This window comes from Manis pentadactyla, chromosome 1 (genome assembly GCF_030020395.1).
Source record: "Manis pentadactyla isolate mManPen7 chromosome 1, mManPen7.hap1, whole genome shotgun sequence".
In the NCBI taxonomy this organism is placed as follows: domain Eukaryota; kingdom Metazoa; phylum Chordata; class Mammalia; order Pholidota; family Manidae; genus Manis; species Manis pentadactyla.
Genome location: NC_080019.1, coordinates 29,896,855 through 29,914,135, shown reverse-complemented (window position 1 = coordinate 29,914,135; position 17,281 = coordinate 29,896,855). Strand labels below are relative to the sequence as shown.

At 39.4% G+C, this 17,281-nt stretch overlaps 1 protein-coding gene across 1 annotated transcript in view; it reads left to right on the top strand.

The window, feature by feature from the left end:
• The first annotated feature begins 3,471 nt into the window (after window positions 1–3,471).
• The window catches only part of SPMIP2 (sperm microtubule inner protein 2), a 38,595-nt gene continuing 24,785 nt past the window's right edge, over window positions 3,472–17,281 (top strand). Inside the window, exons 1-3 of the mRNA XM_057488281.1 lie at window positions 3,472–3,557; window positions 4,453–4,707; window positions 15,090–15,146. Of these exons, the coding sequence (XP_057344264.1) occupies window positions 3,472–3,557; window positions 4,453–4,707; window positions 15,090–15,146 (398 nt within the window). The remainder of the gene's footprint in view (window positions 3,558–4,452; window positions 4,708–15,089; window positions 15,147–17,281) is intronic.

Below are 17,281 nucleotides of genomic sequence, written 5' to 3'. Positions count from 1 at the left end.
GGGAGAAAAAGGCTTGCGTTGCAGTACTTGTATCAGACAAAATAGACTTCAAAATAAAGAAAGTAGCAAGAGATAAAGAAGGACATTACATAATGATAAAGGGGGCAGTCCAACAAGAGGATATAACCATTATAAATATATGGCCTTTATTATGTTGAGGTACTTGCCCTCTATACCTATTTTGTTGAGAGTTTTTATCATGAATGGATGTTGAACTTTGTCAAATGCTTTTTCAGCATCTATGGAGATGATCATGTGGTTTTTGTCTTTCTTTTTGTTGATGTGGTGGATGATGTTGATGGACTTTCGAATGTTGTACCATCCTTGCATCCCTGAGAACTCATCCCATGCTCCTGGCTAGGAAGAATTAATATTGTCAAAATGGCCATCCTGCCTAAAACAATCTACAGATTCAATGCAATCTCTATCAAAATACCAACAGCATTCTTCAACGTACTGGAACAAATAGTTTTAAAATTCATATGGAACCACAAAAGACCCCGAATAGCCAAAGCAATCCTGAGAAGGAAGAATAAAGCAGGGGAGATCTCGCTTCCCAACTTCAAGCTCTGCTACAGAGCCACAGTAATTAAGACAATTTGGTACTGGTGCAGGAACAGACCCACACATCACTGCAACAGAATAGAGAGTCCAGATATTAACCCAAACATATATGGTCAATTAATATATGATAAAGGAGTCATGGACATATAATGGGGAAATAACAGTCTCTTCAACAGCTGGTGCTGGCAAAACTGGACAGCTACATGTCAGAGAATGAAACTGGATCATTGTCTAACCCCATACACAAAAGTAAATTCGAAATGGATCAAAGACCTGAATGTAAGTCATGAAACCATAAAACTCTTAGAAAAAAACATAGGCAAAAATCTCTTAGACATAAACATGAGCAACTTCTTCATGAACATATCTCCCTGGGCAAGGGAAACAAAAGCAAAAAGAACAAGTGGCACTATATGAAGGTGAAAAGCTTCTGTCAGCAAAGGACACCATCAATAGAACAAAAAGGCATCCTACAGTATGGGAGAATATATTCATAAATGAAAGATCTGATAAAGGGTTGATATCCAAAATATATTAAGAGTTCACCCACCTCAACAAACAAAAAGCAAATAATCCAATTAAAAATGGGCAGAGGAGCTGAAAAGACAGTTCTCCAAAGAAGAAATTCAGATGGCCAACAGACACATGAAAAGATGCTCCACATCGCTAGTCATCAGAGAAATGCAAATTAAAACAACAATGAGATATCACCTCACACCAGTAAGGATGACCACCATCCAAAAGACAAACAACAACAAATGTTGGTAAGGTTGTGGAGAAAGGGGAACCCTCCTACACTGCTGGTGGGAATGTAAATTAGTTCAACCATTGCGGAAAGCAGTATGGAGGTTCCTCAAAAAACTCAAAATAGAAATACCATTTCACCCAGGAATTCCACTTCTAAGAATTTACCCTAAGAAAGCAGCATTCCAGTTTGAAAGAGACATATGCACTCCTATGTTTATTGCAGCACTATTTACAATAGCCAAGAAATGGAAGCAACCTAAGTGTCCATCAGTAGATGAATGGTTAAAGAAGATGTGGTACATATACACAATGGAATATTATTCAGCCATAAGAAGAAAACAAATCCTACCATTTGCAACAACATGGATGGAGCTAGAGGGTATTATGCTCAGTGAAATAAGACAGGCAGAGAAAGACAAGTACCAAATGATTTCACTCATCTGTAGAGTATAAGAACAAAGAAAAGAACTGAAGGAGCAAAACAGCAGCATAATCACAGAACCCAAAAATGTACTAACAATTACCAAAGGGAAAGGGACTGGGGAAGATGGGTGGGAGGGAGGGATAAGGGGTGGGAAAGAAAGGGGGCATTATGATTAGCATATATAATGTGTGTGGGGGCACGGTGAGGGCTGTGCAACACAGAGAAGACAAATAGTGATTCTACAGCATCTTACTACGCTGATGGACAGTGACTCTAATGGGTTATGTGGGGGGAACTCGGTGATGCGGGGAGTCTAGTAAACATAATGTTCCTCATGTAACTAGGTTAATGATACCAAAACTAAAAAAAAACCAGAGATGGTAATTGTTAACAGAAAAATAAAGAGACTATAGATTAGACACGAGTTGGAAGTTTTACTTTGAAGCAGGGAAGCGGATGGAGCGTAGAATCTAGGGTCTGGATGATGTGAGGTTTGGGAGGAGCAGAAAGCATCCACATAGAGCCACATGTCGTGGGCTGGTCTCAGTAGGGAAACTGCATCTCTGCCTGTTGCTGATAGGGTAGTGATACTTGCTCTTTTGGTTTGGTAAACACGGCTGTGTCTGAGAGATCTGCTGTGAACATCGGGCCTGCGTGGGACTGTGATATCCATCCTGCCTCTGCTTCACGGGAGGAAGAGTCAGCTTTGTGGCCAGGCCGGAGTCTTCCCAGGAATCTCTGTGCCTCACACTATTTCTAAAGCACAGATGAGGAGATGGGGGCCAAGCCCAGTGTCTGGACTAAAGCCACAGAGAATCTTGATTGGCCTCTTCTGCCAGCTCTCAGTTGGCAAAGCATGTGCACTTTCCACTACACTGTCTAAAACTAACTGCCTTTAACTTAACTGTCAAGTAACAGCTCATTTAAAAAATTGATTGCAGCCTGCAGAGAGACAAGGGAACAAACCACAGAGGAGTACCTGCTCTCACATCTGTAGTGGTCTGTGGTGATGGCAAACTGTTAATGATCACTGAAATGTTGCACAGGATCAATATTTCCCCAAATCTTCTGGTGTCTGTAGGATGTGTATATTGACCTAGTGGGGAAAAAGATCCATTTTTAAATAAATTTGGGAAACTCTGGGTTACATAATTTTAAACAAGCCTAGTTGCCATAGGACTTCTCAGAACTTTTAATATGCTTTCACATGCTGTGAAAATCTGAAAGGCTAATGTGGCGAGCAGTGTTCCCAGAGGTATTTGACTATGGAGCACTCCCACCCCCACATACATGTATCTTCATGCTGCACTTTGGGAGCAGCCTTTGAAAAATCATTTGGGAAAACATTGGCCTAAACATACACTGAAATTCCAGCAAGATGAACAGTTTTTCTGTATTTCTTTTTATTCAGAGGGGCTTGCAAGTATTCCCTTACAACAGGTGAGAACTCAATACCTATTGTATTGAGAGAGAAAATAGTTTTCCATGCTCTGGTCATTCTATGCTTTACCAAAACAGTTATACCTAAGTGAAAACTTGAAACAAATAAAATTGAAGCCACAATGTTTTCATCAAAGGAAATTAGCCACAGTGAATACTCCATGCATCACGGGGAGCGATGGTGATCAGGAAGCTGTGAAGACACCTGTCAAACCATGTGCCTGCAGAGAGATTTCTTACATTTTTGGCCTCCTTGGGAACCTTGGGCTCTGCTTTAAGCATGGATTTGTTCCCACATGGACTGTTCCATCGGAGTTCCTGGTCAAAGCCCTAGCTCGACCATGCTCTCTGCAAAAGCTGAGCTCCCTGATCCAAGAGCAAAGTGAAAGGGGCCACAGGGCCGGAGGCACCCAGGTGACATTATGACCATTGCACAGCTTCTGCCTCCAAGGTGTTTGGTCAGCTTTTGGTAGCAGGAATAAAGTTCCTTCTTTGCATGCCCAGTCTGCCCACAGTCCCGCACTGTTTTGGCTCTGGGACTCCTGAAACTTGTCCTGGGCCAGCAGCCCATTTCCTGTTTTTAATCAGGACCATTCTTCCCCAAAGACTTAGCTCCTCTTTACACTTTCACACCATCCACTTTCAATACCACGTTTATTTAATCGATCCTCTGCCAGAACCACCTCTTATTTTTTGCTTGTTTCACCCACTTCCACAATTCACTGATTGCTTTTTTCCATCGCCTTTCATTTAAAATATCGATATTTATTAACTACCCCTGCCTTTGGCCATCATCTCATGCAAGCTGTCCTTCTCATCTGACAGTCTTCTGCATTTTCCAATTCCTTCTGATACATTTGGGGAATTTTTTTCTATCTAGCTCAAATACCCCAGTGTCTGAAGGCCTACTGCAAATGCGGCATGGGTGAGGATTTCAGCGCACAAAACATGTCTGTGTTAAGTTGATTATAAACAAAGCAGGGTAGTGGGAACATTGAGAGCCTAACCAATGAGACAGCCTATCAGGTAATGAAGAACTTGTTAGCAGTGACTCTGTAACCAATCTTTTAGTGCCTCCTTTTCCTCCCCCAAAACTGGGGAAAATAATATTATCTATTTCATTTGATTATTATAAGAGTTAATTGAATTACATGTCTAAAAGGCTTATAAAAGCCCCTAGAGAAAAGTAAATAACATATATTCATTAGCTATTATTATTTCCACCATTAGAAATAATGAAAGCCTCTTAGAATAAGGTGTGGAAATTTTTTTTAAAGTATTTCTTCTGTTTTTCAAGGCCCAGATTATATAAAGGATCACCTACCTGAAGTTCATCAGCACACTTCCTGCATAGGAGAAAAGCGCCCGGCATTACAGAAAACAGGAGATCTCAGATATTTATGGAGGCCTGCCTCAAACAGAAGCTTACCAGCAAAATACAAACATGAGTATGTTGGTGGAATTGGTTGGGGAATACCAGAGTATGACTTTATCAACAAAACAAGGCTTGAGACTGGCTTTCACATCAAGGTATTGCTCTTAAATTTACGCTCTTCATAGCATACTGTTTTTTGATTTAAATTCTTTCTGAACTGGCTTCCATAGAAAATGTCATGTTCTTAATCTGTCGTTGGAAAGAAAGAGGTTTGAGTTTTGCAGAAGAATAAATGTGTGAATAAATGGGCTTGCCACCATCATTCCCACATCGTCCTCTGACTGCCTGAGAGGAGAGGCGTGAAGACTGTGAAGCCCCGGGTAATACAGCAACATCGCTGCTTAGCTTTGGGATGTGTTCAGATCCACAATGGTGCTGTAACATTCACACATGCTTCCCCCATCCCAGCACTGCTGTGTGAGTGGGTGGTGTGAAAGAAGAAGCCTGTGCTGGACATGATCCATAAACCTAAGAAAATGAGTCCTAGATCTTTAAAATCCACTGTGTGGATAATGCCTTTGAATCAGGTAACCCAGGGTTCGTAGTCAGGTTTTTAGAAACCTTGTCTTTTTTCCTTTTGGTGATGCGGTTGTAGACATGAGCCCTCACAGTCTCCTCTGAAACAAAGGAGAGCTTGCAGGATTTTAGAAGTAAAATCTGAGAATTCAGACCTTTTTCTTTTTTTTTTTTCCAGGCAGGCCTTGGCATTATATGAAAATTGAACATGCATCAATGATGCAATAACTGGATTTCCTCAAGCTCTTAAGGCAATATAATACCACCTCATCCAGCATGGGTTGCAAAAGGAAAGACCTTTTTCTGGCCCAGCCTATGGCAGTACAGGAAAATGACTGGAGCTGTCTTTGAAGTCAGAGAGACCGGGGTTCAAATGCCGACTCTGAGTTAGGTCTAACTCTGGGACCGGGACTTGAGGTGCCTCTCTGTGTCTCTGCTCCCCCCGCCACATGATGGTGTTTCAAGAGCCCACTTCATAAGGTTACCTGAATTGCTGTTCTAGTTCTGCCTATTCCCTAGCTGTGGCCTAGGCCAAGTTCCTTAACCATGTGCTTCAGTTTCTTCACTATGAATCTTGGTATTTACCTCATTGGTCTGTTGTAAACATTAAGCAAGTTAATATTTGTAAAGTGCTGGAAACAGTGCCTGGCACATATCAAGCACTCTCTGTGTTTAATATTATTATTGTTGGTGAGGAATAAATACGAGAGCACAAGGAACACACACAGAGCGCACTGCCTGCCCTGGGACTGGCATCCAGGGTCCAGCGTCAGTGCAACGTGGTTGTATTTTGTGCCCTCAGCAATAGTTTAACAAAAAAACTGCTCCAGTTCTTCAACGGTGTGCTATTTAGGCCTTAGTAATGATGAAGATCAGAAATGTGATTAAATGTCAAAACTGGCCACCAACAGGAAGAGAACAGCCCCAAAGCAAGGCAGGTGGTCTGAACAGAATCCAGAACTTTCGTTGCCTGGTTGCTGCTCTTTGGGGATCGCCCTAGTTTTGTGCCCAGCCTGCAATCTGTCTGCCCATCTTGAGCTTGTGCAGTTTCTCTTCCTTCTTCTACTTTAACTTAAAAACACATTTGTCTGTTCAAATCGTATGCACTGAAGCATTCTGTGGTCTATGAGGCACGCTGTGAATCCGAACAAGACGTCAGCCAGGAGGTAGCCTTCCAGGAAGCTGTTTATTCTGTCTTTTTCTCCTCACATTTCACAGGCAGCTTTAAAGCACAGCTCTGATCAGTAGCACTGGCTTCCTGACTCCCATGGGACCGAGGGGAGCGAGGCAAGGATTCCTCCGTGCCCTGCGGCTCACTCAGAATCTGGTCTTGTCTGGTACAGGCTGCGAGGGCCTGTTGTCCATCACCCGGTGTACTTTCTTGGCTCTGGCATTTTGACAGTCATTGTATCAAGCGTTTACCCGTCTCAGATAATCTTTAAAAATATCCTGAAGGATTCCTTGGACGAGAACTTGACAATGAGAACAAATGATTCCCTGAGAATGGCTACACATATCAGCAAAGAACCATATATAATTTACCCTCCAGGTCAGGCCGGAGCCTTGTCAGCACCCACTGCCCGTCTGCACCCACTGCCCGTCTGCGCCCAGTGCCCGGCTCCCCCGCCGCCTCCGAGGCACACAGCAGTAGGAGCTTGTGAGTCTAGCTTCACACGGGGCCAAGTTCTTCATCATGCCCCCGCTTCAGGCAGCTCCTTCTCCTCAGTAAGGCTTGCCATGAGTTGACATTTGAGCTGATGCACACACACACACTCCACGCATAAAAAACAGCTCTAGTTACCAACAGTATGAGCGCCTATGGCATTAACTCACACCCCCCTCAGCAGCGAGCTGGTGAATTCCTGGTGTGGGGTAAACGTGGAAATGTCTCAGGCTGCCTCCTGCTAGGTCTGGTGCGCTGCCTTTAGCCGCCTCTGCCGCCCGGCTCTGCTGCCCAGGGCCATAGTCGGCCCTATCAGGATGGAACTTTGTCTCAGCCTAACTTCAGAGATTCCTCAGTGGGTCTTGCTGCAATTCCTCAGAACGTTGATTTTAAGCACAAATCTTCATCTAGTGGATTTTATAGCCTGAACAGTTGTTCTTCCTAATTACTGCTCCAGGTTTGCAGAAGACTGGCAGCTAAGCAAGCTTAGACACCCCAGCAGATTCCTGGTAAAAGACCCAGGGCCACTGCTTCCCGCCGTTTAGGGCACTAAGTGAGGTTCTATAGATCATCTGGATTTCGGTAGAAAGATAATAACTTCCAGGCTGAAGGACACCTGAAAATTTTCCCTGCATCACAGAGGTCAGTAAAAATCACAGTATCTGGTTTCTCTTCTGGATTTTCTGTGTTTAGTTATTTCCTACTCGCTCTCATGTGGGCTAGAGTGCCGTAATAATAATACATGTGCATTTAAACCAGTAAAGATCACTGCTTTTGTTCTTATCTCAGATTTAAGAGCAGTACATTCTTTCTTTTTCTTTTTCTTTTATGGATTGGGTCTCTGCCAGACCTTCTGTGTTGTTTCTGCAAGAATACATGGAGACAATTAAAACAATCCCTTTGGTCTCACCCCCATTCTAGGCAGAGGAGCATTTCTCACTGCTTCGCAGCTGGGCATGTGTCCTGCCTCCTGGCCTTTCTGTAATTCAAACCTCTACCATGTCGCTGGCTCCCTGATGCCCACTGTCTGCTCCTGCACTCTGACCTCAGGACCAGATGATTTCAGACCTTTGGTTTTCCTGCAGAAACACTGGACTCATAATGACTAATTCTTTATAGGTGTGATCTCAAATATTAAATCAATTAATCATAACATATACTACAACCCATATGTCATGTAGTTCAACCTTGAAAAATCTATAGAAGATAATAAGAACTATGAGAACCCATCAATACATTTATATGTGATGCAGTATAATATAATAAAAAGTCAAGTCTTCCAGGGCTTTGAAACTTCTGCCTCATTTTTAAATGCCACAAATTCCAGCATTATAAAATACTGGTTTCTTTGTGACAGTTTTAGGGACAGGTCAACAGACTTGGAGACACTGAGTTTCTCGATGGCTGTTTTATAAGCTGATCTAAGGTTGTTTGCTACATTAGACATTTTTCTCTCCGTAAATAAATTTAGAGAAAGTAAACCTAGAAAGAGCTGCCATTGACAGAGTCTTTACTATGTGGGAAGGTACTCAGGTTATTTCCATTTTACAGATGAGGACACAGAGGAATTGACAGATGAGGTTCCTTGGGTGAGGTTGCACAGCGAGTAAACAGTGCAGCCAGGCCGTGAATTCAAGTGCAGTGTATATGAGATAAAATGACAGAAAGTGAAGTCAGAGCATCAGACTGGAGCTGCTGTGCATCTGAGCATCTTCCCTGTAAGGCAGAGTCTGGCTGCGGTCACTTCCAGCAGGCTTCCCTTGGAAGTCCTGCATCCTCTCTGCATGGTTCTCTGTTTCCTCCCAGCATCCCATTCTGCATCATTTGCTCACAATGGACTTCACTTATTATTTTAAAATGAGTTCTTCATAGATGTCACCCACATGTTTACTATAAGAAATCGCTTAACAATAGTTATTTTTAAATTTCTATTTAACAGGCTCTCTACAATGCTTCAAAACTTATCATCAGGTACCATCTTTGGCATTATGGGAAAAAGAGAAGACAGTGAGGTCCCCCCACCCACACTTTCTTTCCTTGTCCTAACCTCTTGTGTTCTTCCAAACTGTCACCTTCACACAACAGTGTCCTGGAAAAATTTCAAATTCACCTGGAAAGAAGAAAGAAGTCTTGCTAATGTGGAGCTGATCAGTATGCAGACCACTAATCACCTACTTCATAATTTCTGGCTGTTTTTCACCCCAAATTTCTCATTTACTTGTGGGTTCATTTGGACAAATCGCAAACAGTCTCATTAAAATTCCTAAGATCTCACACTCCTAATCTCCAGATGTTATTATCAATACAGATTTTTTAAAGAGATAACAAAGCTTCCTTTTTCGACCAAGTTCTAAAAGCAAAATTTCTCTAAAATTAGGCAAATTTAGGATTGCTACTGTTCTTTCCCAGATGGGCATGTGTTTAGTTCTCACTTCATACTTCTTAGAGTTATTTGCATCCTAACAGTTTGTGCTTTAATATAAAAATAATTACATTAGCACCTTTCATCCCTAACTGCTATATAAAGTAATGCATTTTCTGATACTATGGAAAGCCTGTAGTGAAGGAGTGCTACATGCTGACCATTTGTGAGGGAGGAGAAACATTGGCTGAGGAGGTCAAATAACATCCTTTTCTCGAAAATAACATTAACACCATTAAGTTCCTTATACACAGATGTATTTTCCCAATTTACAAAATTTAGCTTTATAGGATCTTTCAAATAAACTGAAGGAACTTATTTCCTTATAAAACCTTACTTATAGCTGAACTTCCAAAAATTAAATTTACGTTTAATACTTCCTTTCTCTAACAGGCTGTGAAAGCAACAAGGGAAGTGTGTGGCACTGATTCGTACTCTCGGCGCTGTGTTCAAATCAGTTCCATGAAGAATAATGTGTTGGGGATGGGAAGCATCTCTTATCAGTAGTGAGGGATGCTGCCGCTCCACATTTTTACTGGCATCCCATGACCTGTCTCTTAACACAGGGCTTTCTCCATCTTGTTGAGGTGACTGTATAGATAATTATTGGTGAATTGGGAAAAAGTACATCCTAATTTACGTATCTTTTGTTAGGATGTGGACATGTGAAGAGAAAGAAGAAAAGGAAGTTAGTGTGATTTCCAGCATAATGATTTTGTTCCTTAATTAAGGAAGGCTAAAAATATACCATGGTGGTTACTAACTTCTGTAGGACTTAGTCTAACATCTTGAATATGTGTCTAAATGCAAACATCACCTTTTAAAAAAAATTACACTTCTTAAAGTTAGTAATTCAGCATAAGCCATAGGTTTGCAACAAATATTATTTGATGGTGATAGGGAGATACAAAGCTAAGAAAAGACTATGAATTAGAATAGGTTCTGGTAGACCTGTGGTTTAATTCTATAGTTAGGCAGCTTTACATACACTGTCAAGGAATTCTGATACCCATGTGAGATCTAATATCCCAAGGAGAGTGGCTGTAATACCAGGACATCTGTTTTCTAAATCTGGCATTTATCCTGGCTTCTTAAGATTTGGGGGAGAAATTCTAAAGTCATTATAATTTAGGATTACAGTTTTCCCTACTATTCATATGCATCCCTCCCAGAGTACCTCAGCAGTGTGGATACAAATGCCTAGAATGCATAGCAAACGAGACTACCAATCTGGAGATATCTATTCTTTTCCCAGGATTGAACCTAGGATATCAAGAAATCTTAATTGAGCAAATTGACAACAATTCATTACATATACAAGGCCCTCGCTATGTGGTTCCATTTTTATATCTCTGGGCACAAAGCATATGGCACCAGAAATAAACGCTCTAGGAATCCATGTGAGCTCCTTCAGCTGGGGAAGAACTCGTAGAAAAATTTCTTTTCATTGTTGAAGTTTTAGCGGGACTACTGTCAGCAATTGGATTTCACAGTCCCAGCCACGTTCCAAATGGCTTTAAACAGCTTGAACTCTGAGATCTGCTTTATTTGACTTTGTAGTAACAACAGCAATACCGCTTCTCCTAGTGCTTAGCATGACTTAGATAATCAATAGGTGATGGGCACTGGAGACCGAGATGGCTTCTTGTCTCATGCAGTGTCCCTGCTGAGAGGCCAAAGCTGAAGGAGAGAATTTTTAAGTGTGCCTTAGATTGAGAATTATTTTACTCCCAGCTCCTCCAATAGTTGTTTGAAGACTACTCCTTATTTTTTCACTGAAATTTATACTGTTACTGTTCACAGTTCTTGAGCTGCCACCCTTCCCATATTTCTGTGTTGTAAAGCTAATTGAACAATTAACCCGGAAAAGCACACTTTTTAACTTTTGAATCAACAACTGTGCCAACACATTAGAAAACTCCAAGGGTGAGAACATTTACAAAACAGGCACTTGATTGTATTCCATAGCTGTGCATCAAGCTCAGATTTAAGATCTTACTAGAGACCATCACACACTCTGGATAAGGGGCTAATCGCAGAATGGCTTGTTAGTCGTCTCAAATCCTAACAATTCCTACATTCTGGTGTACCTTGAATTATAGAATGAATAAGGAAAACATTTATCTCCCTGGAGAAGTACAGGAAAAAAGTAAGATATTTATCTTCTCTCTGGGAAGAAATGAGGCAGCTAGCATCATACTGCTTTTCAGGACAAACCTCTTTGTGGCCTTAGTGAAAAACAATGTGCATTGCAAGCAAAAGTAGCCAATTGAAGAACTTGTCATTTTCCCCTTTTCTCTCTTTGCATGCTAGTCTGTCTACTGCTTTTTATGTCTCTGTTTTCCCATCTATAAAATGGGGATTGTATTAGTTTTCTACTGAGGGTAGCAAATTACCACAAATTTAGCAGCTTAAAGCAACACCCATTCAGCACACAGCCCACAGTTCAGTCGGTCAGAAGTCCTTACAGGAGGGAAGTTCATGACTAGGATCTCTGCTAAGGCCTTGCTGAAATCAGGGTGTTGGCTGTGGCTGTGGTCTCGTCTGAGGCTGGGGTTTCTTCCAAGTTCATGGGGTTGTGGCAGATTTCAGTTCCTTATGGTTGTATGACTGAGATTCCATTTCTTTACTGGCTGATAGCCAGGGGCCACTCTCAGCACCTAGAAGCTGCCCACATTCCTTACCAGGTAGCCACCTCCATTTTTAAACCCAGCAACAGAGATCTCCCTCACGTCAAATTCTTCTCACTCTTCAAATCCCCTTTGCCCGGAAGAGTCCGGTCTTTTGAAGAGCTCACCTGATTAAGTCAGGCCAACTGAGGATAATCTCCCTTAGGGTCAATTGATGAGGAGTCTTAATTACACCTCCAAAACCCCCTTTCAATAGTACCTAGATTGAAATTTCGTGGAGTATCTGGGAAGAGTGTGCACATCAAGGGATGATCTTGGGTGTCATCTTAGTATTCTGCCTACCACAGGGATAACAATGATACATTAGGGTATTGTTAAATGGATTAAATGATATAATATGTGTGTAAATCACAGCATAATATCTAGTATAATAAGTGGGATAGAATATTATTAATGTCTATGTATACTGTATTTCCTTGCCCACGTGGATTTTTGAGTTTTATTATTATAAGCACATTAGAAACAAGATGGAATATGTTAGCTATCTCCACAAAAAACAGATACTGAGGCCATAGTCAACAAACTCACAAACCCAGTGTTTAGTCTGTTGCTGAAGTTAACATACTAATTCAAATTACTTAAAAACACTGCAGTGAAAAAAAAAAAGAAGAGTCCAGGATGCAATTCACGTTGGTACTCAAGCCTATATATAAGTGACATAAGATGAAATATGGGTCTCTGCATTGTTCATTTTTTGCTTTTTAGTAAGAAAAATGTATCACAAATCCATGCCTTCAGCACTGACATTTTTCAGAAGGAATTGTTTGTTTCTACTCATGCTCTGAATATAAAATGAATACTTCAAATGCTCCATTCACACAAAGGCCTTTATGTTCCCTTTCTCTCTTTAATGGTTCCAGTCTAGAATAGACAACATTATGCAATTTGGTGCAGCTACAACCAAGAGAATGGTTTACACAGGCTGTAAGAAGACACCTAAGGGGTTAACAGTAATATTTTGCAAATTGAGGCAAGTGAAGAAAAAATACATTAGCATAAGAAAAGGTAGCCTTAGGGGATTTTCCACTCAACTGTTTGGCACTAAGAGCTCTATGTTACCAAGGAGGAGGCCAAAGAAGCAAAACCCTGGTGTCTATGCATTCTTGAAATACACTGCCATTGTATTATTCCACTGGTGAGAAAGACCTCACAATTACAGAGTTGGAAATGGTTTTCTTGTAAGGAAAGTCAAAATTGGATATATTAAGAAAAGCACCTTGAGTCAGGTATAGCAGCAAGCAAGAGGATTCCTCAGTGATCAAACCCAAAGAGATTTCCTAAATATGTCAGGACTACCCTAGAGGTGGTATGAGATTGAAAATGAAAGTATTAAGCAGTGATTTTTAATTGTTAACTGAAATGTTAACAGTTAATTGTTAAATGGAGTGCTATTAACTCAAACTGAATGGTTTTAAACTCATTTCTGAAATTGTGTCTAACTCACAGTAACTGAATGTAGTTAGTAGATATTTCCCTTTTATTAATGCTTACACTTATTTAAAGATTTTTAAATAGGAAATATCCAGTTTCAAGTTATGATTATTTTCATTAGTTGAAAACATCCATAAAAATTAAAAGATGCTCACAGACTTTCTTAAAATAGAGAATATAACTAGTCAGTTAGCTGTTTCTATGAGCACACTGAATTAGTTTCTGATCAGTCTTGTCTTTACTTTTATGAACAACTGACCAGTAAAAACAATGATCTTTTTAATGCTGAATTTCATTAGATTTACCACCACAGTGAGCATGACTGTCCGAATAAATCATGATAGATTCATTAATAAATTAAGATAGTGAAGGGCCAGCATCTTTTAGGTAAACATTTTATGACATTATATACTGATAGCTATAAGAGAAATTGTGGGGGGGGGAGGGTGCAAAATAATTTGTTGCCTGTTTCTAAGAAAGTCTTTCCAGATTAAGAAGACACACTTTTTGGCTATTAAAAATGGGAATGAAGATCAAAGATTGTCCAAATCCTAGAAAATCTGTCCAAAAATGGATAATAAAATTATTTATAAGTCAATTGATAAGGTCAATTTTCAGGAAATAATGTGTCAGAAATCAACTGAGAAACACAGTTATACCACTTTTCAAATTTCCTATGGAATAGTGGGTCAACCTTGCATTTAAATCTTGTTTATCTTGTCCTTTCCTTTGTCTATTTTATTCATGGATATTAAAGAGCTGTAAGTGATCAAGGTTTCAGGTCTTTGTCCCTGAGAAGATGACTTACATAAATAGATCTGCTTTCTCAACACAAATTACTCTGAAGCACTTGATCAAGAAAATAATACAACCAAAGCTTAAGGGAAAATTTTTTAAAAAAGGAAGATTTAAATAAGTATTAGGTAATTCCTGTGGTGGTGAAATTATAATGTGGTTTTACTACTTTCTGAGATGCTGTGAATATAGCATCCCACATCAACGTAAATAAAAATGGATTCCAAAACTGAACTGAAATACTTTTGATGGTCCAGATCATTTCCAACCCTAATATGGAAACTGAGATTATAGACCAAAACTCTTTTCAGTATAAATTTGACACCCTATTCCCCAAGTTTATTCATAAACTGTGTCATCCATTGGCTAGTTCCTGGGCAAAAGGAATTTGTATAATCAAGGTAATTTATTCAGGTATAATTGATCATTTCAATGTATGTGAGAGGATATGGGGATTATTTTTTTATGTAGGAACTGGTTCTAAACTGCAAATATTTTGTCAATGTTCTAAATTATGCTTTCTGAAAGGAGTTTTCAGATCTTCTATTTACCACAGGCTGTCTAGGATACAAGCCCTTTCTGATACTACTGCCACCATATTTTCTAGTTCTGTGAAGATCGGGTAAAGTGAAAAGAGCTGTAAACTCTGGGAGTCTCTGTGATAAATGGTAGTTAAATGCCTGCTTATTTAGACGGGGATTATGGAAGGCATTCTTCTTATCGTGTAATACCTGTCCTTTTATAGAGAGAGACAGTAAAACACATAACATCATATTTATTTTACTTCTTGTACTTTTATCTCTATATTCAATAATCAAAAGACAATCTTCTTTTAACCGTATTTAGCATTTTCCTATTTAATTTCTCAACTTGATTTCCTTTTTGACAAGAAATACAGACTGTTTGACATGTTGCTTCCAATTTACCCTGGAATCAAGATACAATGGCTTTCTTCCTTTTACTGAAGAAGCAAGTCAAGCTGCTATCGATAAAATAAGCCACAGATACCAAAACCCATGGTATGTACCTAATTTTTAATTAATGTGTTTCCTTCCTAAATTAGTAACAGGGTTAATTTTTTAAAAGTATATTACCATCTTATTTGTTTTTATTTCACATAGGTTTCTTTGTAAAATTAGGAATTTTTATTCCTAATAGTATAAAATTTTCATGATCTACTGGGGTCTTAGTTAAGGGGAGAAAGAGGCAAAGTAATCCTGGAGGAAGCAGCTGTTAGAATATAGTGGAGAAGAAAAGAGAACCAGCCTGCCCCTATTCAGAATAGCCACTGGATGAGTAGGATAACTTTATACAAATAATTGTTTCTTTGGAAAAATTACAGTATCATTTTTTTAGTTTAAAAAAAATCTCATTTCATGCTGTTGGCCTAGAAACCATCATAATGGGTAATCTTGGTTAATAAACATATTTCTACTAAAGTCACACAATGGCTTGGATTCACACTATTTTAAAGCAGCCTCTAACCTATAATAAGCACGTCTAGCTCAAAGTAGTTAAATTACAGGAAAAGAGCAAACCTAGGCTTGTCATGTAGATGTGACATTGAATTCAGATTCCTAAGAGGGAAGGGATCAATCAGCATTGCCTTTTAAGATGGTCAATTCAATAATGTCTCTGCTACCCTTTGATTTTTGGACTTGAGGGTTATTGGAGCCTATTTCACCTCATTTTTTAATTGTCAGAGCATACTGCTGTTAGCATGTGCTAAATTAATGAATTTAATCTCTTTCCATTATACCACAACAACATAAACTACACCAAAAAGAGATGAGCCCTCAAATCCTACTAGTTACTACAGCACATTTCCAGGGCAACAGAAGATCTCACTGGGCGATTCCTATAGTTTGTAAAGCATATTCTACGTTTAAAGTCACAGAAAAATAGTTACAGTTTATTGTATGCAAAGCACATGTTTTCATTAAAGTATTCCAAACTTTGTTCAGATAACATTGCAGGCATCTATCTACAAATTCTCTATCAAATATTTCCAAGCAAAAATAAATAAATAAACCACTAAAGGCCACTGAAAATCAAAGCAACCTCAGCAAGCACTGGTGACATAAGTGTGAAAATTTGCCACGTTTAAACATTAAAAACTTGTTAGAAAGTATCTGAGATATAGTGAAGCTTTGAACATTCTCCTTGGACGAAAGATGGTTGGCCGCATTCATGCCAGGGAATATGATATGGATTGTACCAGGTCATGAGAATGTAAAAGTTTTATGAAAAAGACCCTTTACTCTGAGAACTGTGAATTCAATTGGGGAATTGGATATATATATATATATATATATATATATATATATATACACATACTAGGGAACAATTCTGCGTATATATATATATATATATATATATATATATATATATATACACATACTAGGGAACAATTCTGCGTATGTTGAGTGCCATATTCATAATGAAGACAATCATAAATTAGAGAATTATAACTAGAAAAGTTTTTTAAAAGTATAATGATGACCCCTTTTAGACTGGCCTGTGGCCCATTTTTAACTAGTCAGAAGCCGATACCTAAACATTTCCTTCCTCTTGAGACTAAGCTTAACAGCCTTCCTGCCCTATGTTTGCACTGGTAGGATGCTCTTGAATAGGACACTCATTTGGTCAGGCCCAGACACGCCCGTGCCCCTTTCATTCTCTAAGGGGGACTGAGGGCCGCCTCCTTCCTGGGCAAGCTGAGTGCTTAGCCTCCCATCAGGTGTCATATTCTGCCCTTCTTAGTCACCAGCGTTCACTAAAGCAAGTACCTCCTGGCTTGAAGCACAGCTAGATTCTGTGGCTACTGTGGTGAACAGTATATGCCCTTCTTGGAATCGGTATTCTAGGGGAGAAGATAGATATTTAACATTTATTTTTCTCCTCATTTACTCATTTTTAAATTTATTTTTCATTGAAGTATAGTTAATATACAATCATACTAGTTTCAAGTATACAGCACAGTATAATCATTTAAAAGTGAATAATTTCAAAGAGGAGTGTTTAATACAAGGAAATGGAAATCCAAGAAAACCGTAACAAATATTTGGAAGTTATCACTGGCCTAGAAAAAAGGATTGGAGAAATAGTAGGATCATTTTAGTACAACCAGCAGTAAATAATTTTGTCTGCTGAC